A 24928-nucleotide genomic window follows, 5' to 3' on the forward strand; every position below is an offset into this window, starting at 1 on the left:
AGAGTGAAAGGCAGCACAAACTAAAATTACACCAGTTGATACAACAAGACGTCTAATCAGACGTCTAACCGTGTGATCAGATCAGATGGCTTTTACGCTAAAAATCTGATCTTTTTAACAGGTCGTGACAATAACACTCTTCTGTGAGGAAGCTGGTACTAAGAGGTAGAAAATTATCTATCTAAGTAAGCTAAAAAATGTTACGTTATTTTTGTAATTAAGAAGGAGTGAATTACAGCTACATTTCTCTGCTTTATCCAACAGCGAGCGAGTCCTGTTCTCCAAAACCAGAGCCGCTATAATCTGAGATTACGGCTGTTTTCCTGTGACTTTTTAAACCACATTCTGGACTTTGCTGTAGCAGCAGCAGCAGGAAATCTGTGATTTCATGTGGGGTGTTTTTGGTTTGGCTGTTTGGGTTTGTGCCGCTAGTGGCCTTTATTGATAGCAATGAACTACCACAACACCACAGGACACACACCTATGATCTGATATGTTGTGAAGCTCTAACATGACCGTAATAAAACAGGATGGTGTTTAGCAACCTAGGAGTTTTTAAGAAACAGCTGCATATCATTTTCACAAGAGAATGATGTATTTATTTCCCCCCTTCAAAAGTTTATTTTATACTATTATGTTGGCAACTTTGTATAAATCGACTTGGCATCAAACGTAGTGAGATTCAAAAATAAACTAATTTCCGACTGATTTGCAGCAGTTTAGAGTAGCATCGTTTCACTCACACCTGTCATTGAGGAGACTTTCAACCTGCTGAGCTGTAATTGTGTAAACAAGATTCTCCAATCAGAGTCAAATGTTTCTGTTTGCCTCATTCCGCACCAGACTGTGACAGTGCTGCAGATTTTATAAGGCTTTATACGCCTGAATCCCCATCAGATTTGTACTTTCGTGTGTGCGCAAGTTAAAACGATGGTTCACAAACAGTTAAAACAATCACAATGCGAGTTTATGTGAGAGGGGGAGAAACTGAGGAAGACGGAATAATCCTTCCACGCTAAAGTGCATAATCGCAGCCTTTTAATCTATAATCCCGGTGGCAAATTAGTTTGGCGGTGTTCGCGGCGCAAACCCACCTCCTCTGCGTGTTTCCTCAGCGCTTTCTCCCGCTCGTACTGAGTGACAAGTTGCTCGTTGTCCTCCTTCAGCAGCTCCAGCTCCACGACGTGCTCCTTGTTGGCGGCGAACACCGAGTCCAGGTTCTCCAGCAGCCCGACGACCAGCGGCATCAGGTCCTTCACCACCTCCTCGTCGTACCTCTCGATGAGCCGCTCGAACTCCCGGTAGATGGAGCTGGCCAGACCGGCGACCCGCTCGGACATCACGTCCGAGTCGCCCGAGTCGTCCTGGTAGAGGACTACGTCGTCCAGCTCCATGTTTGTTTGTTTGTTTGGGGTTTTTTTTTAAGCCTCCACTTCTTTCCCAGCTAACGTTATGGAGCTAGCTGACCGGAGGCAGCTCGCTTTTATACTTTAAGCGCAACGATTCAAGTGTTTCCCCCCCAAATATAACATGGCTTCAAAGTTGTTTCCTGCCGAGAGGAGATGTTGTCGGTCACAAACAAAGTCCCTACCCCGTTTTCGTAGTGGCGGCTGACTTTGGAGCAGTGCTAGCCTATTAGCTCGCAGTGTTGAAAAGTCTTTACTTGGCTCCTGATTAGTTTCCCTGTCCAACAGATGAGCTCCCTGCTGCGGCGTTCACGTGCTCTCGGGATATGTGGGAACCCACAGAGCCAAACTATCAACAAAGCAGAAAAAAAAGGGCACAAAATGCTAAACTACCTAATCCAACCGTCACGGATACAACTAAAATGATTTTCGTTTTTTTAATGTTCATATATATATATATATATATAGCCTGGTGATGCTGAAGTGACGTTTGGAAGGCGGGGAGAAAAAGTGCGTAAAAAAAAAAAAAAATCAAAGCCATGGGATTAAGAAATTCAAGATATTTTCAAAAATATCAGCTGTACCTCGATGGTCTTTGGAATATAGACTGCTGATTTTTACATAAAATTTAAGTTCCAGTACAACTATGCTATATATTTCAGGTAATGTCCTAGCTTAGTTACAGCCTATATTAACACAAGAGTGGGGGTACTTTTAACTGCATAACTTTCGAGGGCTGCTGTTTACATCGTCTGCTTTGAAATAGGGATTTCCCAGCATCCCTTGAACATATATGCTGGTGACTGAACTCTTGTCGTGACGTCACGTGACGAAGTGCACAGGGTGCGTTATTTTTTTTTATTCCGGAAAACCGTCGAGATTAGCCTCCCTAAATAATTAGTGAGCTGCAAGTGTATTCAAACCTCATGATCTTTTTTTTTTTTTTTTTTTTAAATATTGTGACACGTTAAAATGATACTTTAACCTTTTCTAAATAATAAAAAAAAAATATATAGAAATCTGAAAAAGTATGGAGTGTATTTGCATTCACCCCCACTCTCAGCACTGTGGAGCCTCTATACAATTTTTCTTCTTCCGAGACTTCAAGGACAGTGAATACTGAGACCTGAAACAAGCAAACTGTGTACACTTCACAAATGCTTTTTATTTGCTTTCAGCTTTCAAATGCATTCCTAAGAGGGTACGAAAGTTTTTCTTGAAAAAGAATGGCAACATCCACAGCAAGCAGGTAAATTCCACGAAGAAAAGCACAATCTTTCGACTTTTTACTTTCAGTCATGTTCGAGTTTTAAGCAACTGCAGTTCTGAACTTTACTTAGTGTTTTTGGGTTTCATTTTTTTCATATAATGCATAGGCACTGTTCACCCTGATGTTTCAAAACATTCAAAAAAAAAAATAAAATCACAGGACATTCCTATCTACAGTTCACAAACACAACAATATGAATACCCTCATGTTTTTTCTTCACCGCACCGTCCAATCAGAACGCTCCAAAGTCACCCTTGGTAACAAGTCAATCTTCATCTAAGCCATTCAAACAACACAAAAACCCCAAAACACTGACATTACAGTTAAAATACTCCACACTGTCACATTGTATACATAACATTCAAATATGATATTCAGTCGCTCATGGAGCAACTTCAAATAAAGCAAAGAAAAAAAAAACAAAAGAGCAATTCTTGCATTAAATCATAAAAAAAAAAAAGTGCATGACTCTGTGCTTCTATGGGTTTTCCTTTTTTTACAAATCAGGCAAAGCTCCACAGATTCAAATCGCCCATCAAAATTTAAATCCAATGATTGAACAATTTAGAAGCTCAATAAAACAGGAACTTGACCAAACGATATGAAGTAGCAGACGGGGATCGCAGGTTGGGAAGTAGTGGGAACCTGGATCGGATGTAAACACGCGAGTAAAAGTCGTCTTGGAGCGCGGACGTGAAGAGGGAGACCGCCCCTCCCTCCCCTTGTTTTTATTGTTATTTATTTATTTTAGTGCACCTCACATAGAAATGTGCGGGTTGTTGCTTAGCGATGACGGGCAGAGGGAGAAGGGGCCGTCGCTGCACAGGCTGTTCAGGGCTCGGAGCACGGCGTCGGGCATGTGATCCACCAGCATCCTGGGGCTGATCAAGATGCTCCGGAAGGCTGTTTCGCTGGACCAGTCGGCACGGTACCGAACCTGGGAGAAGCAGGACCTGTGGAAACGAAAACAAAAGAAGAACAAGTTGGTGTAAATGGTGGAGCTTTTTTTTTGCTTTTCTTTTTTTTAAGCTGTGCTGTGACGCAGGAACAAGAAGTGTTCATATGACTGTCAGCATCTCTAATCATCCGAGGCTGGAAGCTCCTCTGGAGACAACAAAGAGGCAAAACATAAACGGGGGCTTTGATAAGCAAACATTTGGACAAAGCGGAGCTTTCAATATACGGGGTTTCACCAGTTAAAATGGAAGACTTTTTAAGACAACTATGAATGGAATGTAAGCCCTTTATCGCCACGGAAACGTACAAACGTCGTCCAGCCACGTCGTGGCGATAAATTTCCACTTACCCATGATGGACGTAAAAAAAAAAAGCGAACTAGCTTGGAAAGGAATATTACCAGCTATTTACTGTTAGCCTCACAACGCAAAGGAGGTGCCTCAAACTTTTGCCTGACAAAAAATCTCGCGAGAAAATTAAGTAGTCCTGCCAAGGCAAAATTTAAGATATTTGATTAACGTATTTTTTTTTATTAAGACATTTTACCGTCTTAATTTGAGATAGAATAATTTGCAACTTTTTAATGACGCAAGGCACCCTGATGTAACCCGACGCAGCCCTGTCATTCTGACTATTCTCTAAATAAATTGTTTTATTAAAAAGACAAAAAGAGATTAAAGTCTTGTAGGAATATAAACAATCAACAGTCAAACTTTACAGAATTAAAATTTTCCCTGTGATATAACCATGCATTCCCACCATTATCACATTTGGTTAAGTTTCATTTGAAAAAATGAAAAACTTTCATGTATTTTGTGGGAAAGTTTTATGAGTTAGACCAAAACAAAGTACATCATAATCGTCAACTGTTCGAAAAACTGTACATATTTGCACATCCGGAGGGGGCGATTACTTTTTGAACTCATTCGCTAACCAGAAGTGGGATGCAGCGCCAGAGGTTACTGACAAGTCGAGTTATGCTTCCTAAATGAAGGCCACAGTGCATTTCAACCACATAAGCTTGTGTTGTCTTAATTTCAAGCGCTGAAAGCAGTTCAAATGAAATTAGCCGGAGCAGATTCCACCAAGAGGAAAGATGGAACAAAGGGGTCAGCTGCGAAGGACATGATGTCATTTGAGGCTTCAGCTGATGTGTACAGTACGTCCTGATATGTGAGCGTATCAAAATATAAACAATAGAACTAGTGTAGTTTCAGATTAATTTACATTTTTGGTGCCATGACTTGAGTGTTTAGCGGGGTATTATATCACATATCAAAATAATAAGTATTCATACTCAATTAATCGTTAATTTACGTATATGGATTTTTTTTTTAAAGCCGTTTTGCTAAAAGAACAACACATTGTCAGAGCAGTAATTAAGCCAAAACTGTACAAAAAAATGTATAGAGTTTGCACTTAAGATAGAAAAAGAAACTTTTTCTGTAAATATTTTATACCCACAACTCCTCAGGTAGCATATTTAAAGCTTCTCCTGGTTCAAATGACTAAAAATAAAAAAAATTGCTGTTAAGCATCTTTTGCTGTCTAATTCTTAATAACTACTACTACACTATATTGATAAGTCAAGCAGAGCTTTTAATAATTTGATGACAAAAGTATTTTCATAGCTGCAGATGAATCCTTTGCTACAAATGATCAAGTGTTCACTGCAGGAAAGCTGTTAAAACTGTTATTTTCTTACCTAATAAAGGAATTGAATTGTTTCTTTGCATTTAAGGTGTTTTTAGTGTTGCGTAAAAAAGCTTAAAAGAAAAAAAATGCAGAATACGGCAATTTCTTTTTACCCGATTAATCGTCTGAGTAAACGATTAATCAATAACTAAAATAATCGTTAGTCGCGGCGTGCAGAGACCGACCTCCGCGACGGCCCGTCCTCCGTGATGTACAGTATGCGCCCCGGCGGGAAGAGCGGCAAGTGCGCGGCCGCGTGGGCGGGGGAGTCGTCCGACGCCAGGCTCTGATAGGACGACGAGTGGCGGATCACCAGCGACTCCTCCCCCAGCAGCGGCTGGCTGAGCTGCTCCTCCCTCCTGCTGTCCATCTCGGTGGGGAAATCGTCCGGGTCCCCTCCGAACAGCTCGTACCAACACCCCTGCAGCAGGATGCGGTACTGCAACACACAAGACAGCGGCGTCAGACACGGCCAGGTTGGATTCGGGGCACAGAAACGTGCGACTGCAAAGCTCCCGAGTCTAGACTCACTTTGGGCTTATTGCAGTTTGTGACTATTTTCAGGATCCGTCTCTTCAGGTCCTCCATGTTGGGGATGCTCAGTCTGTGAAACGGGAACAGCCATTGAATCCGACATGAAGTCCAGCAGAACACGACAGCAGACAATACAAGGTTTGTACACGTTTCCCACAGCAAAGTTCAAGAGCACTTCAGAAGCATTTTCAAAGTAAGTTTTCAAACTTTTCCACACTTTGAAGATTAAAAAAATATATACAAATGACCAAAAAAGGCAGTTTCAATTCACTCTCGCATATCATTTATTACAGTTTCTCATTATAAATGATATTATCAGAAACTGTATCAGCTAGTATTCTGTAGGGACAAGGGAAATATAGCAAAATGTTATTTTTTAGAAATTTTCTCTCTCACAGGCATGACTGAACAAAACACTAATTTAAACAAAACTCCCCCAATTTCAATAACTTTGGTCAAAGTGTAAGATATAAACTACACAGATCAATAATATCTATGAGCCATTAAGAATAATAAATATTCATAATGTTGGAAAAATGCAAAGAAATCGTGTTAAGATAAATTACTTTCCTGCTCAGATTAAATCCTTATTAACAATCTGTAAAGAAAGTTACAAGTTCTTGTCAAATTTTCTGACATTCAGTGAGTAGAAATAATTTTAGTAACTCTTAACTAACCTAAAACTAGAAACGTTTGGTCTGATTGAATTTCAGACTGAAGGAAAAAAAAAGTTATTTTACCAAGTGTATGAAAATATCTGGTTTCAACTGTAAATCACGTTTTCCAAATTTAGGATTTTAATCCAACGTCAAATTGCACTTTATAACAAAACTGTGCGCTTTGAATATCAAGCACTTTATACAGAAACCAAGCCTTGAAAACGCCTAAATGAAATTCAAGCATCGTCAAGGATTTCAAGCACCTGTACGAACCCTGACGATAGTAATTTCTTACCTAGGAACCAGATCCTTCCCCAACACCACAGACACCACAAAGTCCTTGGAGTATTCAGCTAAGGCTTTACTGCACACAGAAAACAAAACGCATGTCAGGAAGAACATCAAATCCAGCAAAAATCAATGTTTTTTCCCCCAAAAGTTAAAGAAAGTGAAGACTAAAGGGGGAGACTGAGTCCTGTGAAGTCCTGCTTTACCTCAGGAGGCCCCCTGGTGGTGAGAACGAGTAACACTGCAGGGTGGGGAAGGAAGTGCGCAGCAGGATGGCCAGCAGGGCGGCTGTGCCGGCCCCCAGACTGTGACCGGTGACCACCAGTTTATACTCCTACCATTACAGCGACACACAAACACACCGTTTACACAAATCCGTCCGGTTTGACGAACAGATACAATTATATTGGCTCGATGCGTTCAGAGCCTTGATATACATTCATCTTTCACTGCAAGTAGCAGTCTCATAACATTAATTAGGAAAATGGGGGAAAATATGTGTATGTGGTTTTTTTTTTGTAAAAACAAGCGATGAAAATGTAGAAAAACACTTTTGTTAAGTAAGTGGGAGGACCTGTGATGCTGCGGGCTTCACAGCTATAAGAATGGGAACATATGGACTGTTTATGGTTCACGTTAAAAATATATATTTAAGTTTTTACTGAGAAGCCTGTGGAAAAAAATCAGATTTATTTTGTCCCCCCCTGAGTTGATTGCAAGTGTGCAACTGCAAAAAGGTAGCCATGACAACCCGTTTTCAGATGCAGACTCAAAGTCTCCTAGTATTTTTTATTTTTTTTAAATGTTTCCAGGGCTTTTGGAAGATAAACTGTCCCACATCACCACTGGTCATACACTCCACTAAATCATGTTTTTTTGTTTTCACTCGTTACCGGGACGACGGAGAAGGCCTGGTTCAGGATGCCGTCGTTGACGAGCTTCTTGTAGATGTAGCCCGCCGCCTGGCACATGCCCTGCAGCAGACAGGTTTACTTACTCATCATTATTATTTGGTTATTTGCTTGTTTTTTTAGAAAAGACTAGTTGTGATTATGCTAACGGCTAAAGGTTCAGTTGGAATGTGCCTCACCTTGTGAGCGTAGCAAGCTCCAGACACGCCTTCGACTGGCAGGTTCTCACATTCAGCAGACAGGTCTGTCAGGACATCCTGCAGGGAAAAACAAACATGAAACATATAAGTTTTTTTTTTTGTATTTTCTTTTAGCGTTTAATTTAATTTTATTTTTTTGTGGACGACCAAAGTCAAAACAAGATTTAACCTTCTGCATCTAATCATAGGCACACACAGATGCATGTCAGGCCACAAACGAGTCTCACTTCCCGTTTTCGTCTTTTTTCCCCTTTGTAGCAAGTGTTAATATTTCAGAGAGAGAGAGAGATGTTTCGGTTCGAGGCAGTCCGTCTTTCAGAAAAACAAGGAAGTGATTCTGAAAGCGAGGATGGAATATTTGACCTCTTTCCTCGCCAACACAGCTCAGATGAATATAAACAACCGACTCGGCCTGTCACGGTGACGGGTTTTGTCGGACGATAAATTGTCCCCAGAAGTTATCGCGATAAACGATAACATTGAAGTATTGAGACTATTTTCCAAGTAATATAGTGACAATGGCGTGATGATGCAGGTGCGCCGTCACAAAGATGAACAAACTTTCATTTCTCAAGAACGCCTAACGCAGGAACTGGAAGACATTTTAAATATCCAAAATCAATAAATTGGAAATAAGAACCGCGCATAACTAAAACTATAATAAGCATTATGAAGTCACTGTGTACAAAACTGCTCTTCAAAACATTACTTATGAGGCTGAGAAAGGGGAAAATAGGCAATTTAGTATTATTATTTCAGGGCACCGAACTAAAGGGGTCTGCATATGAATGCAGGCCACATTTTCTACCTTTTTATTTGGAAAATAAATGGAAGATCATGTATTCGTTTTCCATATTTCATTCGTTTTGTTTTTCGGTTTTGTATGGGTTTTTTTTCAAAGTTTATTACGCTAAGAAAAAAACACCAACTGTGTAACTTGTCAAAAAAATTACTTAATAAATAAGATTGCTCACACAATCATAAAAGAAACAAACCCAATAAAACTGACATTTTTCTAATTATGACACAACCGTAAAGCATTGCTCAATATATATATATTTTTTAATTTTAGCCAAAGTCATTAAGAGCAACAGTGGATGCCGTTTAGAGGATGATTTATTGGCATTAGCAAAATGTTTAAAAAGAGAAAAAATATATGCATTTCTTGCTGTTAAAATTATTATTTCATTTTAATTTATAAAGATTGTAAAAAACGCAATTTATTGGACCAAGTTTTACCATTTAGTGTTTTTTTTTTCAAGAAAAGTCACTCTTTAAGGATTAGTTGGTCTTTTCTTCAAATGCTGGGCAGATTTCTAAAGGTGGTAGAGAAGAAACAAACAAACAAAACAAGCAGGTCACAGACCCTTGGTCTATCATAAAACGCTAAAATACATAACGTAATGTGTCAAACTGTACGAAACAAAAAGTGCTGTGAGTAGGAAAATCTTTCACGACGTCCGATTTAACTCACCTTTAGCGACAGTGTTCCTCTGACCGCTACGAGCACCGCTTCCCTTTTGTGATCCAACGCCACAAAAAACGGGATCTCATAGATCTGTGGGGGCACATCGGGTTTGCTCAGAACTTAAACGTGACCGGTCGGGAGTGAACGCACTGTAAACAAACAGAACTGTAACCTGGTTGTGGAAGCTAACGTATATAAAGTCTCTGTACTGCAGTCCGGTGGCTTGGAGGATGGAGGAGAAGTGGCAGCCGAGGTGGTCGCCTCCCACGACGTCGTACGCCGCGGCGCGGGTTCTGCAGCTGCAGCGCGCAGACGCACGTTAGAATTCGGGTCGGATCGAGGCGGAGCCGACCCGACGCCGGACTTATATTCAAAGAGCGCCTCACCAGTCTCCGCTGAGCTTGCAGGGCGCAGTGAAGGGGTTGGAGTAGATGTACAGAGGCCAGCCGTAAGCCGCCGCCGCGAACTGCATGCAGTGAGCCGCTTTCTCCAGCTCCGTCTGCAGATCCTGGTCCTGAGGACAGGAAGAGGCGGCCAACTTTAAAAAGTGCGCACAGGGATTCGTGTTTATGGCCGCAACTGGCCATCAATTTAAAAACAGATTAAACCATCAGTTATTCTGAAGTTTATTTGATGAATTGGATAAATGAAATAGCATATTGTACAGATTTTTCACTTAACCACTTATGTTTTTTTTGTGTAATATTAGAAATACGTCAAAGGATGCAAATAAACTAATTTAATTCGTTTTTGAGGTAAGAAAATAAACATGTTACTGCCTAAAATGCAATACCATAGCATTCCTTTAGTAAATCTTAACTGGGTGAAGCTAATACTACACCACTCCATGAGTTTTGCCTAAAACATATTTACAGACATACATTGTTTTTATCTTAAAAGCAAAATGTATACATTTTTGTACGGTTTTGGTTTAATTACTGCTCTGAATATGTTGGGGGAGGGGTGGTTCACCAAGTGACCTGAGTCTGTACACTCCACTTAACGATTAATCGATTACTAAATTTGTTGATGATTATTTCAATAATCGATTAATCACGGTTAATCTGATTAATCAATTACTAAATTAAGTTGACTATTCTTTTAATCAATAACTAAATTAATTGATGTTTCTTTCAGCAATTGATTGATCCCAATTAATCTGTTATTAAATTAGTCGATAATTGTTTCAATAATCAATTAACCACGATTAATCAATGACTTAATTAATTGTTGATTACGTGAATAATCAATTCAATTAATTGATTACAAAACTAGCTGACAAACTAGTCAACAAACTAGTTGATAATCAATCACAATTAATCTGAATAATTGATTACCAAGTTAGTTGACGATTCTTTCAATAATAGATTAATCACAATTAATCCAATTGATCTACTACTACATTAGTTGACAATTATTTCAATAATCAATTAATCATTATTAACGTGATTAATCGTTTCAGCCCTACTGGTATCTAGTCCGAGTTTTACTGTAACCGTGTTACTTACGATAGGGGAGGAGGGGCTGTGGGTGACGATGTCCTCTGGGTCTCTGCTGCGCTCCATCTTATCCTGCTCCTGGTGCAGCAGAGCCAAACCAGCTGCTATGTCACTGGGCACCAGGTCTGTGTCCTGCAGCATTATTCCACACAAGACAAAATCTCACACTGCAATCCAGATGATACATATATATATTATACATAAGTTGTCTCTTACGGAGAAGAAGTCGCTGAGGAGCTGCGAGATGCTGGAGAAAGCCGCCCGGTGGCTCTCGTCCTGCGGCAGGCAGCAGCACAGCAGCCGCAGTCGGCACTCCCACACCTTGGTGGCCAGAGAGCGAGCCGTGGACAGGAACTGGGTGCCCCCGCTGCTCTCCATGTCCCGCACCCCTAGCGGCTCAGCGGGGCCCGGCTGCAGGCGGCGCCTGCCCATCGGATCGAAGACGAAAACCACACCCAGCCCCGTGAACAGCAGGATGACCCAGCTGGGGGCGGAGGGGAAACGAAACAAAACATTTATTTAAAGCACGTCTCTGATGGGGACGGGATGGAAACGGTATTAAAATATGAAGTGTGACCACAAAGTACAGCGTCACATCTCATTCCATCAAACGTCAAGTCTCTGACTTGTGTATATATATAAAAAACATAAACGAAATGTAAAGGCTCCCACCTGGTAATAACAGCAGTGATGACCGCACCCACAGTGGCTGGTGCGCAGCCTCGGCTGTCGTCGGACACCCAGACGGCTCCCAGGCAGGCCCACACGAACTCTGGGATGTAGAGCAACGCTCGCAGGTACACCAGGGCCGGCATGGAGCGCCGCGCGCCAGGGTTGGTGATAGTGCCTGAGGGAATAATCCGCAGGTATCACTAATATCCACAACAGACATCTTGAACAAGGCATTCATGACACATGATTACAACAGCGTTGACTGGTGGATGTTTCATTAGCTGCAGTGCAAGGCGGGCGCTATAATTATTACAAAATCTCTTCAAAATTGCCAGCGTTTCATCACAGAAAAGGACAAAATGTTCGCCGCTTCCTTCCTGCGTCGCGTGATTACGCAACATGACTGTTGCAGCGCAACCTTAAGTTGATGCTTAATGATAAAAATCATAATGACAAGATTATAGCGATGAAGATCTGGATGCACCAAGTGACTCCCCAAAATTTGTAGCCGAGAAATACACGGACCAACAGCGTCTACCTTAAATAGGCCTGTAGGAATAAGACAATTAATCGCATTGTAGACTCAATCTACAATGCGATTAGATTGCAGATGGAAATAAATCATTTCCATCTGCGTGATTTATGTTTTGTCTCTCTTTTCTCTGTTTCTACCAAAAACTAAATGACAAAAGTCTTGAGTCTGATGCTTTCGTCTCAAACAGCCATTTTTCTGAAGGACAATTTTGTTTACAGGGACTTTATAATTGTTCACTACAAATGTTGACTGTGCGTTCTATGACTTTGTATTTTTGTGCTTTTATGATGCAGAGTACTTTAAACCGCCTGGTTGCTGCAATGTGCTATACAAATCAACTTTATTGATTGAGTGATAACTCTTTGTTCTGTAGTTTTGTTTGTTTATTTTGGATATTTAAAATCTTCCATCGTCTCCAATAAACGGCATTAACGATACTATCGTTTATCGCAATAACGTCTGGGACAATTTATCGTCCAGCGAAATGTTTGTTCTGTTTACTTACCATGGGCACTGACATAGACAATGGCCCACAGTGACAGGATGATGAGCCCCAGCACGACCAAGAGTCCAACCAGGTAGGTATGCAGAACCCCTCCGCCGTTACAATCAAAGTGACCCTTATGATAGGTGAACAAGATCAAGGTGCCGATCCACCTGAGGAGGAACAGCATCGAACATCAGAACTCTTGTAAACTATGTGTGAGACACGGAAAATGTGTACGAGGTGCAGCAACATACCAGAACACACGGAGTAGCAGCTCAAAAGAGCCGGGGAAGACGAGATCATCGCTGGCGATCCCCCAGCGCCTCCCGAACGCCACCATTCCAGGCATTTTGTAAACAAGCTGAAATCCCTCACTACTACTGCTAACTGCTAACCAAAACTGCTAGCCGCTGTTATACCAGGACCACGAGTCTCTTGAGCAACACACGCTGGCACGTCAGGCATGACTTCATCTGCTCTGGCAATGATCTGATCTTCGCCCTTTTGCTGTCACATCAGACTTCCTCGATTGCAAAATTCCCCCCCACTTCATTTCTGCCTCACATGGGTTAGCCGCTAGCTAACGCTGAAAACTCTCACTTACCAGAGTTCAGAGCTAACAAAAAAAAAAAAAAAAGGCTGTGACAACTGATATGTGTGGTTTTACTCCGGAGAGCACAACGCTTCAACGCGTAGGTGGAGCCAACAAAAGCAACCCGTCTAAAACGGATGAAGCTGCGGTCATTTTTAGCTGCTAACCTTAGAGCTACCTTGCTAAAAATACCTTAGAGGTATTCCGGGGGGGAAAAAAGGCTAGAAACTAACAAAATTACTCCTTAGCTAGTTATACCAGAATAATACTCAAAAGCTATGTGCATGTTACAGCTATTTTTACAGCTATGTGTATGTTACGAAATGTATTTATGTCCATATAAAATGCGCAGATCTTCTGTTTTGTTTTTCTTCCCTTACTTACTGGGTCCGCCCCATTTGTCACCCGCTAAGCTGTGTGCGCCGGCTAGGCGTGGTTTGAATAGCATTTCAATCATCGCATCGGTGAGGGGAGGCGCGCGCCCTCTTCTACATGATATGTTGCTAAATAAAGCAGATGTTTTGGTAGCAAATATAAATGTCTTTTGTCGAATCATCAGTAAAGTCAATGTGAGGGTGCAATTTTGTCAACAGGTAAGGAATTGGGTGTACCAGTCAGAATGAGGCTTGCCTTTTCAAAGATCCACACGTGAAAGAGGCGGGCCTTCTTCAACCGGTTGACTGGTGGAAATATAAGAGAAAAATACTTTGTAATTAGTCACCTAAATTAATATGCTTGACTGTTGGACTCGGAAAGGACACTCCCAACCTGCCTGCGTTGGAAACAAGTTGTGCCGAGAATGGAGGAATAGCTCTTGGCTATGAACATAAAAGGACAGAAGGGCCATTAAATACACCCCGTACTTCTACAACAAAAGCATTTTGCTATCTAAGACAAAAAAATCCGCCCACTCCATTTATTTAGCATTACTACCCAGGTCATTCGCCGGCTGACTGCCAAGGAACGCACCCTGTGTTTCCATCCCTAGTTGTTTTCCGACCGCAATCGAACCATAGAACAATGATTCCGATGCATTGCCAAAATGAGTACTTCTGTAAAGGAATAGCCACTCGTTTTAATTTATAATAAAATTTTAGAAGGTTTTTTTTTTTTTTTTTTAGGTAGACAAAAATTTGAGCAGGGGAGCGTCGTTAAACATATTAACCAGCCCGTAACAACCGTTTAATATAATAGAAACAGAAGCTGTTTGACCAGAGTGTCAATGTTTAAGGTGTAACAATGAAATATATGAAGTATATCAGAAATACAGTTGTTGATAAAGGTATCTTTCTGACGTTTGCGTCACATGGTTCCATGGTGTAATGGTTAGCACTCTGGACTCTGAATCCAGCGATCCGAGTTCAAATCTCGGTGGAACCTGTCTTTTGTCATCAAGCTGATTGATTTGTAACTATGATTGTCGCCCGTACATAACAACTTCACTGGCTGCAAAAGCTGCCTCGGTGCATACTAGGGTAGTAAAAATAAAACACAAATCAAAACTTTGCTGGGTGAAGATTGCGTATTTCCTACAGTGGAGGTGGAGGGCACGTGTTTCCGGTAGCGTTTCTCCATTGTGTACGGCGGCCTGGGTGCTGCACAAAGTAAACACACCGTCAGTCAGCTGCCAGCGGCCCGGAACATGTCCTCTGCGTGAGCTGGAGTAGCGGTTTGATTGTCTAGGTAAGGAAGTCTCTTGCAGGTCGAGCTGGCTTGTGGTAAAAGGGTTGCAACAAAAACATTCTGGAATGCACCCAAAACAAGGCGTCGAAAATGGCGTGTGGGATGAACAGAAGTCGGAAGAGAATGGGAGAATATTCCAGACTGTTGTTATTAACGGTGGCGGATCGGTGCATCGGGTCAGAAATGGGAGATTCGGAAAATTAGACAGGAAAATTTGAGAAAATAGAGGGAATGCTTTCGAGAGAACACTAGCAAAGACAATTAGAAATAGAAGTAATAACGAGGACGCCCAAGACAGTAAGGAGACCGTAGTGAAATTAAAGTTGGGTTGAAGAAAAATGTGTCTATAATGATACCAAAGAGACTAATGCCAGTGTTAAAAAAGCTGAATATTCAACACAGTGATTATTATTTCAGTGGAGCATGAAAAATGTTGAAACCAGACCTGCAGTATTGCATTTTGCTTATCTTCCCATGAGGAAAATATGTTACACTATTTAAAGAATTTGTTAAATTTTACTATACTACGGTATATCCATTTAGAAATCTTATTTGTTACATGTAAAAAAAAATTTGCTTGCTTAATACAGGCATGCAATTGTGAATGCACTGCAGTAAATACAGATGTGGATATAGAAAATAATGAGACTGTTAAAATCAAGTCAACATGAACTTCTGTACAGTAGGTGGCGGTATACTCCTTCAATTACAGTTTCCCAGTAAATTAAGTAACGAAAGAACCAGCATGTTTTTTTAATTGACAGCAGTTTTATGGGGGAAAATACAAAACAACCCGAAGCTGCACCAAGTTATATATATTGGATAGTTAATATATTAAAAAGTGATCACCTCTTGTATAAATACTCTCATTCAGCAGGGGGCGGTATTACACTTTACCGGTGCCATAAAACACCAGAGGAAGAGCACAGACTTTCATCCTCCCATCTGGAAGGTGGCGCTAATGCGCCTGTAAGTTGTTTGCCAACCGCCATAAAAAAGAAAAGAAGAAGAAGCTAGACTTTCATAACCAACATGGCGACCTGCATTATTCGACGCTTATATTCACTTTGCAGGAGTAGCAGTGTAAATGCGCGTCCTCCGCTCGGTAACTTCAGCTGTATTAGCTTCAAATTAACCGACAGCACTTTGTCGAAACTTTATTATGGGACTAGAGGGTCAGACTCTTCGGAGGTACGTAAAATAAAGAACAGCCTTCGTTTATATGAAAAAAAAAAATTAGTTATGACTGTACTAGTTTAATTTGTTCATAAGGAAAATAAAATGAGTACAAAGCGATTCCCTTCAACTGGAACCTATTGTTGTGTTATATTATGCTCATATTTTGTATATATATAGATATATATATATATATATATTGACTGTTTTGTGTTCAACAGGACACGCACGTGCACATTCCAGTAGGTAAATGAACCGCTGAATCAAACAAGAAAAGGAAAAGCCTGATTGACTTTTTTATTTTTATTTATTTATGTCCTCTCCCTTATTGGGTCATAGAGCGTCTGACTGTGTCCTACAGCAAGAGCAGCGGCCCTGGAGGTCAGCACGTTAATAAAGGTAAACAAATGCTAGTTCTAAAGAGATTGGTGTGCAGAGCTTTGCCAAAATATGTATACTTCTTGAATGTACTATTTTAGGGCCATAAGTACTTCCGCAAGACTCCGCTATTAAGCCTACAGTTAATCTAAAAGTGTTATTTGAGTGTTTTCTAAAGTTATGGCCTTAATCCACAGTCAGCACTAAAGCAGAGGTCCGATTTCACGTGCATACAGCCGACTGGATCCCTGAAGACGTTCGACAGAAAATTGTAGGAAAGGTTCGTTATGTGGCGCGCGTATCTTTTTGTACATCTAGAGAATCACACACATTACAGCTGTTGTCTACTTTTTAGATCCTGTTTTTTTTTTTTTTTTACATTTAATTTCCACTTCGAAAAACTCCACAGAACAAAAACCGCATCAATAAGGCCGGGGAGCTCCTGGTGACCTCGGAGGTGAGCAGGAGTCAGCAGAGAAACCTCTTGGACTGTCTACAGAAGATCTCCACCATCGTAGCTGAGGCTAGCGAGAGACCTCGCGAACCATCAGACGAAGACGTAGTTGTAAGAGCAGCCAGGTGATACCCAGTGAAATGAATTGATTTGGGCTTCTGTATATGTTTAAACTGCAAGTTTGTCATTTCATATGTTGCGCAGGATCGAGAAGAGGAACAAAGAGCGACTCAGACAGAAGAAAATCCTTTCATCAGTCAAGAACAGCCGACGGGTGGATTTCGACTGACGACGCAGTATTGAGTGATCGTTTTGTAATCCACACTCATTGGCCACTTTGTTTTGTGCACATAAAGCATCTACAGTAGATGTGAAAAGGAAACGTATAGAAGTTTACACTAGGCATCAGAATGGGCAAGAACGGGGATTTAAGTGACTTTGACCGTGGCAGGATTGTTGGCGTCAGACGCACCGGTCTCAGTATTTCAGAAACCGCCAAGTTGCTGGGCTTTTCACGCACAACCATCTCCCGGGTCTACAGAGAATGGTCCGAGAAGAAGAAGATGTCTAGCACGCGACAGTCTTGCGGGCGGAAATCCCTCGTCGACGTCAGGGGCCAGATGAAAATGGACCGACTCATTCAAGACGATAGAAAGGCGACGGTAGCTCAGATAACGACCCGCTACAACGAAGGCGTGCAGAATACCATCTCTGAACGCACGGCACGCCGTACTTTGAAGCAAATGGGCTACAGCAACAGGAGACCGCACCGGGGGCCAGTCCTGACGGTAAAGAACAGGAAGCTACGGCTGCAGTTCGCACAGGCTTACCAGAAGTGGACAGTAGCAGATTGGAAAAACGTTGCCTGGTCCAGCGAGACCCGATTTCAGCTGCAGCAGTCGGACGGTCGGATCAAAATTTGGCATGAGCGACAAGAAAGCCTAGATCCGTCCTCCGTGGGATCACCGGTTCAGACTGCTGGTGGTGGTGTAATGGTGTGGGCGATGTTTTCTTGGCACAAATTGGGTCCTTTAGTGCCAATTGAGCACAGTTTAAACACAGCAGACTACCTCCGTCTTGTTGCAGACCACGTCCGTCCCTTCATGACCGCGGTGCACCCGTCTGCCGACGGCTACTTCCAGCAGGGGAATGCGCCCCATCATAACGCTGAAGTCATCTCAAGCTGGTTTCTTGAGCATAAAAGCGAGTTCGGCGTACTCCAGTTGCCCCCGCAGTCGACGGATATCAATCCGATAGAGCACCTGTGGGATGCGGTGGAGCGAGAGATTCGCATTATGGATGCTCAGCCGACAAATCTGCAGCAGCTGAGTGACGCCATCACGCACGCGTGGAGCAAAATCTCCGAAGAATGCTTCAGACATGCTGTTGAGTCTATGACACAGAGGATCGACGCGGTTCTGAAGGCGAACGGGGGTCCAACTAGGTACTAGCAAGGTGCTACAAGTAAAATAGAATGTTGCAGCCAAGACTGGCATCTTGTGTTTTCCGGTTGTACAAAGAAATGCGCTACCAATGATTTTCTGAATAACCATTTGAAATAAAACTTTGATTTATTTTTTTCATTGTTTAATGTGGGATTGTGCTATTGTAATAAAATATTTATGTATTTGAAGGCTTTTCATCTTTGCCACTGGTGATAAGAAGTTGAGCAGGTATTGGCCGTTTATTGGCTCCTTACTCTACTAAAATAACCAACAGAGAATGATAATGAAAGCATCATATCTGATTTTTCATATGTATTACTTCCCCCCGATGGCTTGTAACATTCCCTTACTCTTGATTAAATCTTAATTTGATTGACAGAATAAACCCTAATTCTGACAAAAATACATATTCTCTGTAGCTTCTTTGATTTTAATATTGTAGAGTACATAATTCTGTATATTGATATAGATCAGTTGCTGCAATGAAAATGAACAAACATTCATATGTTTATGAAAATTTTACACACATTGCAAATCATGCATGTCCAGTAGAGCTTCATTACAAAATATGTGGGTTTTTTTTTATTTTTCCAGTTGCCATCGTATTTTAATTACTGAAGCCAAAAACGACCATCCTTGCTAGAAATCATTTTATGAGGTTTTGTTGAGATGCCAGATTTTACCGTTAGGTAAATAGTAATAGTTTTCCTCATTAAATGATAATGCTACACATAGCGTTTTTTTTGTTTTTGTTTTGTTACCGTATAGTTTGTCATTATGGTTCTTCTGTTAGCGTATATGTTTTCAAATGTACGTATTCAATGACAGGAAGACAAGTTTTGTAAGTGTCATGAAATAAAGGCGCATATAGATGCTTAGTCTATTCGATAATGTATATTAGAGACGGTGAATGTTGTCGACGTATATGAGGAAACTTTGTGAAAAATGTATAGTGCATATAAGTATTCATTTCCTTGCATAAAAGCAGAGTGAACGAAAAACAAAAGAATTCCATAGCAGAGGATGGTTTCGATCCATCGACCTCTGGGTTATGGGCCCAGCACGCTTCCGCTGCGCCACTCTGCTAGGATATGAAAATGAGAGCCTTGTGACTTTACTTAAACAGTTGAAAGCGGACATCGTTGCGTTGAGTGGTTTTATGTATTATCAGATATATTTCGTTATATTGTATATAAAATGTATGCGCATGTGATGCTTTTGTTTATTCAGATTAGTGTATATCCATATTGTTTGTACGGTTTGGTTTACATGGCAAACCAGAAAACACACTTTACTTGTTGAAAACTAGCAGTATTGACTCTTCACCTTAGTCTTACGGAGTCGTTAGCTATGGTCCATTAATGAAGCGGATAACAAGGGTGCTAGACTGGAGCAGAGAATATTTATATTCGTAAAAAGACGACCACGAAGGGACTCGAACCCTCAATCTTCTGATCCGAAGTCAGACGCCTTATCCATTAGGCCACGCGGTCCGTGTGTTCATTTGGTCTCGGGTTTCACTAGAGATAGGTGAATACGGAGACTATATTTACGATGGATTCTTGTTTTGTGATTACATCTGAGCCAAAACGTCATTCAAACTCGCCGAGTCCTGAAAAATAAAACTGGCCCACATAATATGCTTTTGCTAGTATTTCGGTGCTGAAAGCATAATTTTGAAGATATTTTGAGTTGTGTCAATTCACACAGCATTGAAATGCCTTAATTTTTTTCTTGAAAAACAGACTCCTGTCTTCGTTTCTTCACATTTTAAATAACCACTTATTGTAACCCCACATATAATGTCTAGATTTTTGGGGCCTGCCATGCAAAGCAATGGCAGGAACCTATTACTATTCTCCCAATTCTTTATTTTTCATCCGTAACCGTTAATGCGGCTCATACCGCTGCGTGCACACCTACAAATGAGGTATCAAAACGTGCAGAAAATTCACGCCATTGGAGCTATTACTTTTGGTGGGATTCGGGCTTAACATGGCGACATAATTCGCAAAAAACTACGAAAAAAACCCCATTATAAGTCAATGGGAAAAATCCTAGAAATACTCTATTTTTGAGGATTCTCTGTGTCGTCACGAATTCACGTAGAAATGCCATTCAAATTTCATTTTGTAGATACGTCTGTGATCTCTTCCAAAGTGAAGACGGCTCGTCGATACCAGTTACGGTTTGTCCACAATTTGTCTCCAAGCGACCCAAAGTTTCTCATTTTTCCTAAAATTAGAGTGTCTCTCTGTCTGAGTGCCCCTCTGCTAGAGTGAGAAATGAAGAGATTTTTTGACCCCAAAATAATTTTGAAATCGCCATCACGCCCACAAATATCGCACGATTGGTATCAAAATCGGTCCTCACATTGATACGCCTGTCTGCTCCGGTAAAATGTTTTCGAAATTTATCTAGACCGTACGGTTTTCTGTCACGGTGCTTCAGAGCAAAGTCATGCGACAGGATTTTCTAGGCTGTCTCAGGCTCTCTCACTAACAGTTCACACCTTGGTGAGAAACTTATTTACCATAGCAACGGATCTCAAGAGGCTATTGGCTGCTGATTAGAACTACAAATACGCATCACTGTAGTTCTAACTATAGTGGACCGCTCAGTTGAAACAGATCAGGACTGAACTGGCCTTTAGAACTACTTGCTGCTATGGGCTGTATATAACTGATTTAACCCAGTAACTGTTACACATGGGATTAGTTTGGAACTTTAAAATTAAGCATACTGAAAATTTCAAAATAAAAGCCTTGAATATTTTTACATGACGTAATTGCTCTTTTTGCCTTTATTTGACTTTTTCATGCAAAGCACTGTTACACATGGTATTAGTTTGGCCCTTTGAAATGAAGCATACTGAAAATTTCAAAATAAAAGCCTTGAATATTTTTACATGACGCAATTGCTCTTTTTGGCTTTATTTGACTTTTTCATCCAAAGCACTGTTACACATGGTATTAGTTTGGCCCTTTGAAATGAAGCTTAACAAAAATTTCAAAATAAAAGCCTTGAATATTTTTACATCATGTAATTGCTCTTTTTGGCTTTATTTGACTTTTTCATCCAAAGCACTGTTACACATGGTATTAGTTCGGAACTTTAAAATGAAGCATACTGAAAATTTCAAAATAAAAGCCTTGAATATTTTTAAATCAGATAATTGCTCTGTTGAGCATTACATAACTGATTTAACCCAATGACTGTTATACATTTAATTAGTTTGGCCCTTTGAAATGAAGTTTAACAAAAATTCCAAAATAAAAGCCTATAATATTTTTACATCATGTAATTGCTCTTTTTGGCTTTATTTGACTTTTTCATCCAAAGCACTGTTACACATGGTATTAGTTTGGCCCTTTGAAATGAAGCATACTGAAAATTTCAAATTAAAAGCCTTGACAATTTCGCATCGGGTATTTGCTCTTTTGGGCATTATGTGATTTTTTTTATCCAAAGCACTGATAAACATAGGATTAGTTTGGCGCTTTGAAATGAAGCTTAACAAACATTTCAAAATAAAAGCCTTTAATATTTTTACATCAACTACTTGTGTTTTGAGCATTATATAACTATTTTAACCCAATGACTATTACGCATGGGATTAGTTTGGCCCTTTGAAATGAAGTTTAACAAAACTTCCAAAATAAAAGCCTTGACAACATTTTAAATCATACTGAATGGTGCACGTCCACCTTACTTAACGTTCTTGTGATTCTCCACATGCTATAGATTACGTTGCAGCGTTCTTTAGCCTCGATGCCAATTTGTAGCGTGACAACGCCGGGCCCAGACCGACGGGCACGCCTTGGCAGGCCCCGGCTAAATTTCTTCCGAAATTTTCTAGTTCTTTTTTACAATTCAGCCCCACAACAAAACACACAAAAACGATAAATGCATTTGCCTTGTTCTTTATTAATAGATGTTCCATCATGATATGAAGTAATAATGAGTTAATCTAAACAATGGCGGCAATACAACGGAATATTGCAAATCATTAAAACAAGGTGGTAAAATATAAAGGCAAAAGTAAATAAATAGTTTGATGTTATAGACAGTTACACATAGGCAAATAAAGTTATATATAGATATATATTTATTTATATATATACGTATATATATATATATATATATATATATATATATATATATATATATATATATATATATATATATATATATATATATATATATATATATATATATATATATACTGTGTATATAAAGAAAAACTAAAATAAAGACAGCGAAAATTGTCAGATAGCAAATGGCGTTGCGTTCAAGTGCAGTACAGAGTAAAACTCTGGCCTTGGTTTAGCATGGTTTTGTCAACCCAAAAACACCGCTTGCTGCCCTTTAGTCATATTTAGCTCTAATTATGCTAAAATAGACAACATTGTATCATTAAACTCCTAAGACTGTAAACTAATCTTAATAATCATCCAGCCTCCGTTCTGTCTTAAAGTCAGGCATGGTTATGTTGACAGTGTGGGTGAGGAGTTGGACACAAAAATGTTAGTTAGAACCACATTCATTATAGCAAAGTTGTATATATAGAAGGTTACCAGAAAAAAAGGCATTGCAGATTACGTAAGAGGTGCAATGTGTTGCAGGTTATCATAACAAGAGTTTGGTACGACTGCTAGGTGTTAGATAGAACCCTGGTTTGAAGGCTTTTTACTTATACATCAGCTACACAGTGTGTCTGTCAAGAGTAAATCGAAGAAAAACCTCTCTGATACTTTTGTTATATTTAAAACAAAAAATTCTCTACAGAATATCTCCAGAGATTCAAAATGTAGAGTGTTTGTCATGTGCAATCTGCCATCTCCGCCCAACCAGTGACAACAGAATCTTTGTCATTGCCCCCAAACATCTGGCAAGTGAGTTGTGGCACTGGATCCAACGACTGCCTGTGCCTACACATGTTCCTATAAAAAAACGTGTTCGGTATTTAAATGGCCTGGTAGACTATTTCTACACAATCTTCAGCGCGCTCCTCCCAAACACTCCAGAGCGTTTTCAGAAATACGGTCTATACACTAAACATGAGAGTTACTATAGAGCACAGCCAGCAGGTAGCATTGAGGAACTTTAAAGATTTAAAGAAAACTGTGGTCAAACATTAAACTTTCCATCTAATTTACTGTGATTTTACATGGTTCTACATTAGCAGTGTGAAAGAGTAGTGAGAAAAAGCCTTGTAATGCCAGTTCATGCAAGATTACTCTATTTTTTTGTTTGTTTGTTTCCCCCCCACCCACATTTTTATTTTACAATTACAGATTATCCTAAACTCTTTGACTAGATTTTTTTTTCCTGTTATAACATTCTGGACATTTGAGAACAAAATATTCAGCTTAAAACATCTTAAAATAGTCTTGACTGGTGAAACCAATTTGGATTTTCTGTTTCAGAGGGCCTTTAACATCTGGATTATCTTAGACCAGATTTATTTCAAAATCTTTTATTCTTCTATTTGCCCTATGACAGAAATATCATATAACACATGAAAATTAGATAATTAGTAAGCAATATTTCACTTAGAGATAAAGTCCCAAAATAGCACTTTGATCTCTTTGCTTGGCATTTAATATGATCTAATTAAAAGACTAAAGGCCCTGTTCAACCCGAATTCAAATTTGCCAAAAGACCAGTGAGTGAAATAGCGTGTGTATTCAGTGAGTAGGTTGAGAATCAAAACACTGGTGGATAAAATGCTAAAATGTCAATGTGATGTGGCAAGTCATAGACAGATTGTTTTATTACGTCACTATTTTTATTTCACCTTTATTAATAGAAGTATATCTCACTGAGACGGGATGGAGTCATCGTCAAGAGCAACCTGTTTGGATAAAGAATCTAGTTGGATTGCATTCATTAATCATAACTTGATTTTTTTTGGGAGGGTGGGGGAGGAATAATAACACCCAAAAAAATCAAACATATTTTGATACTGTTTTACCCAGGCCATTTCAGAAAATATTGAAAAAAAAAAAAAGCTCCATACCCTAAGTTTTCCAACATTTTCAAGACTGTGAAATAAATCTACTTAGAATTTGTAATAAAAACCAGGTTTTCCCAAGCACCACCATGCTGACAGACATTTTAAGTGTTGTTCAACAAGCCTAGGCCTTTTCAGTTTACGTAAAAAAAAAAAAAAAAAAGGTTTATTTCTTAGCACTGTATGATTGTTTGAAGTATGTACTTCAGTTAGGTGTGACATTTATCCTGAGAAATTTGATTTTACAAATTTGAAGCTGTAAAAAATATAGCACAAAGCTCCATAGAAGTAAGAATTATCCAAGGGAGAAAAGGAAAAAAAAAACAGTCACCAACTGTGACCTTAAAAATCCAATATGGCTGCTCTCAATTGAAAAAAAAAACACCTCTTCACTTGCTCTTTTGACCAAGAGTGTCCCATTATACCTTTAGCTAACACAAATAAATCCAGAAAGTCCAAAATGTGGTGAAGTACATAACTATTAGCTTGTATTGCTAACAGCAGCTGGCATGGTCACTAAGCAACCCTCTTTATCAATCTCACCGTTTTTCCCAATTTGAAACTGAACCACAGTTAAACGGTTCAAAGATCCAAGTTCTGACT

General features: G+C 39.9%; 3 protein-coding genes and 3 non-coding genes across 9 annotated transcripts in view; 2 read left to right on the forward strand and 4 right to left on the reverse strand.

The window, feature by feature from the left end:
* spag9b (sperm associated antigen 9b) overlaps positions 1-1829 on the reverse strand; it is a 43430-nt gene extending 41601 nt beyond the window's left edge. For 3 of the 4 annotated variants that reach the window (XM_032574604.1, XM_032574603.1, XM_032574607.1), the window contains exon 1: positions 1095-1828. In XM_032574604.1, coding sequence (XP_032430495.1) covers positions 1095-1394 — 300 coding nt within the window. In that variant the 5' untranslated portion in view covers positions 1395-1828. Of the gene's footprint in view, positions 1-1094 lie in introns of all 4 variants that reach the window. The other variant, XM_032574606.1, reaches the window with a different exon arrangement.
* A 722-nt stretch (positions 1830-2551) lies between these two features.
* On the reverse strand, positions 2552-13825 carry daglb (diacylglycerol lipase, beta). The gene is made up of 15 exons (XM_032574611.1): positions 12836-13825; positions 12600-12751; positions 11560-11734; positions 11104-11371; positions 10897-11019; positions 9775-9902; positions 9561-9687; positions 9395-9478; positions 7900-7977; positions 7703-7783; positions 7016-7143; positions 6817-6885; positions 5860-5932; positions 5514-5767; positions 2552-3629 (listed from the first exon to the last, which is right to left on the reverse strand). Exons 1-15 carry the CDS (start codon positions 12928-12930, stop codon positions 3434-3436), a joined length of 2031 nt encoding a protein of 676 aa, XP_032430502.1. The 5' UTR covers positions 12931-13825; the 3' UTR covers positions 2552-3433.
* A 656-nt stretch (positions 13826-14481) lies between these two features.
* trnaq-cug (transfer RNA glutamine (anticodon CUG)) lies at positions 14482-14553 on the forward strand. The gene has a single exon. It is a non-coding gene; the product is annotated as a tRNA-Gln (tRNA).
* A 309-nt stretch (positions 14554-14862) lies between these two features.
* mrpl58 (mitochondrial ribosomal protein L58) lies at positions 14863-17208 on the forward strand. Its single transcript, XM_032574612.1, has 6 exons — positions 14863-16047; positions 16254-16278; positions 16372-16431; positions 16608-16690; positions 16820-16989; positions 17069-17208. The coding sequence occupies exons 1-6, from the start codon at positions 15889-15891 to the stop codon at positions 17151-17153; spliced, it is 582 nt and encodes a 193-aa protein (XP_032430503.1). The 5' UTR covers positions 14863-15888; the 3' UTR covers positions 17154-17208.
* Positions 17209-19323: 2115 nt separating this feature from the next.
* On the reverse strand, positions 19324-19395 carry trnam-cau (transfer RNA methionine (anticodon CAU)). Its single transcript has one exon. It is a non-coding gene; the product is annotated as a tRNA-Met (tRNA).
* Positions 19396-19729: 334 nt separating this feature from the next.
* Positions 19730-19802, reverse strand: trnar-ucg (transfer RNA arginine (anticodon UCG)). Its single transcript has one exon. It is a non-coding gene; the product is annotated as a tRNA-Arg (tRNA).
* Positions 19803-24928: the final 5126 nt, after the last annotated feature.

The sequence above is a fragment of the Xiphophorus hellerii genome, chromosome 10 (assembly GCF_003331165.1).
Source record: "Xiphophorus hellerii strain 12219 chromosome 10, Xiphophorus_hellerii-4.1, whole genome shotgun sequence".
Lineage (NCBI taxonomy): Eukaryota > Metazoa > Chordata > Actinopteri > Cyprinodontiformes > Poeciliidae > Xiphophorus > Xiphophorus hellerii.

What these genes read in the sequence shown, in the direction of transcription:
- mrpl58 (XM_032574612.1), top strand. Translation starts at nt 15,889, where the DNA reads ATGGCGACCTGCATTATTCGACGCTTATATTCACTTTGCAGGAGTAGC. An exon ending in GCACGTGCACATTCCAGTAG is followed by an intron (nt 16,279 to 16,371) that starts GTAAATGAACCG and finishes ATTGGGTCATAG; the next exon opens with AGCGTCTGACTGTGTCCTAC. An exon ending in GTAGTTGTAAGAGCAGCCAG is followed by an intron (nt 16,990 to 17,068) that starts GTGATACCCAGT and finishes TATGTTGCGCAG; the next exon opens with GATCGAGAAGAGGAACAAAG.
- daglb (XM_032574611.1), bottom strand. Translation starts at nt 12,930, where the DNA reads ATGCCTGGAATGGTGGCGTTCGGGAGGCGCTGGGGGATCGCCAGCGAT. An exon ending in ACGTTAGCTTCCACAACCAG is followed by an intron (nt 9,479 to 9,560) that starts GTTACAGTTCTG and finishes GTGCCCCCACAG; the next exon opens with ATCTATGAGATCCCGTTTTT. An exon ending in GAGGACGGGCCGTCGCGGAG is followed by an intron (nt 3,630 to 5,513) that starts GTCGGTCTCTGC and finishes TCGTTTCCACAG; the next exon opens with GTCCTGCTTCTCCCAGGTTC.